The 1,569-nt window shown below is 41.9% G+C and overlaps 1 protein-coding gene across 1 annotated transcript; it reads left to right on the forward strand.

Moving 5' to 3' along the window:
• Window positions 1-337: 337 nt before the first annotated feature.
• Window positions 338-622, forward strand: PADG_07940 (uncharacterized protein; the record flags this gene model as incomplete). Its single annotated transcript, XM_010764943.1, has 2 exons — window positions 338-500; window positions 573-622. 2 exons carry the CDS (start codon window positions 338-340, stop codon window positions 620-622), a joined length of 213 nt encoding a protein of 70 aa, XP_010763245.1.
• Window positions 623-1,569: the final 947 nt, after the last annotated feature.

Raw genomic sequence — 1,569 nt, forward strand, 5'->3', positions numbered from 1 at the left:
ATCTCTCCCAACTCGAACACCCCCGCCAGGCCAACCAGGGGGCTCTTCAGGCAGTCGTGGCCTCAGTGTAAGAGAAATGCTAGGCCCAGATACGCAGGGCACAAGAAGCTCAACTGATAGTGACATGCTCAACGCCCTAAATCGAAGAGTTTGAACGGGTTTGTTTTTCCGTGATGGGGAAATTTTTACGAGAAGAGAACGGAATAACAGATTTAAGATGACAAAAAATATATGAAAAAAAGGGCCGAGGATGACAACGAACCCAGGGTCGTGCTGGTCACGAGCGTATCAGATTATTCCTACTATTTCTATTTTGTTTTAGCGATGTTTAATTAAGATGGGGGATCATCTCGTATATGGAATATACAAAGAATTCTTTACGGACTCTACACAGGTGCTCGAGAAGAAGGGGGCTGGGTGGGACAAGTCACATGACCTATCTGGCCTAATGTTTGTTCTCCAGTTTGGGCAGCAGCATGCATCGTTTTCGGAGCGAAACCGTTTTTCGAGCAAAGCAGATGTGTCTTTACCGCTTCACATGAACGTTGCGATTTATTTTTGGTAACCTCTAGAAGCCAAAAGAGAGAAGAAGGAAAAAAGAACGGCACTGGAACGCACATGAATTTTGATGAACGAGCACCATTTGGATGTTATCTTTCAGTCGGTCTCACCATTGCAACGACTCCGTGTGTCTTGACGACAAGACTCATACGGAAGTTGTATTGTTCTATGTCTCTGGGCGTTCAGTCCAATATCGTTTGATGGATTTCCCTTTGCCTCCCGCACATACTTTAAGCGGGCAACACTTCTTTTCTGCTGCATTCCTGCGAACCAATTACCCACCGGCTTTCCCAGAAACTGCTCGATTTAACCCCAGCATATCCCCTATCTTTTTTTTTTTCTCTTGGTTTCCCGTTTTTTCATGTCCCACCCCTTCATCATTTTTATTTATTTTTTTTTTCACCCTTTTCAGCCAACAGCCACTAAAAGAGAACTTTATATAAACTACCATGGGGCGACCCGTTAATCACATTTCCCTTTCCTTGCCACTTCTTGCACCCAATTTTCCATTCTCAAGCAAAAAGAAAACTTTAAATGTGGGCGTACATGTATACCTAGGTATATATATATCTAAGCCTACCAAGTGAGAAAATGATCGTGTGGCTGTACTTGGTGAACATGCTGATATCATCTACATTTTCCTCTTCCCTCCTCTTTGCCGATTCACCCCCCCCTTTATTCCTTTTGCTCAGGCATCCCTTGCATTTATGTTTGACGTTTGCAGCATGATATATGTTTGTTATTTTGGTTCTTTTCCTATGTTACTGGGAGGTTATCTGTCTTTTAACTCGTTTTGCCTTGCTTTGTAGTTATGCATTTCTACGTTCTGTTCTGCTTTTGTGCCTTTTTTCTTCTTCTCCCGCTGTTCAAATTCCGATAATGGAAAGGCATATATAAATCGTCATGTTCTTTTTCTTATCTTGGGGTGGGAGGAGAATCACAGTAAAGTTACATTTTTTTATTATGATGTATGTGTAAATTGACATATAGTTTGTATCTCGTATTGAT

The sequence above is a fragment of the Paracoccidioides brasiliensis genome (assembly GCF_000150735.1).
Source record: "Paracoccidioides brasiliensis Pb18 unplaced genomic scaffold supercont2.13, whole genome shotgun sequence".
NCBI classification, from domain to species: Eukaryota; Fungi; Ascomycota; class Eurotiomycetes; order Onygenales; family Ajellomycetaceae; genus Paracoccidioides; species Paracoccidioides brasiliensis.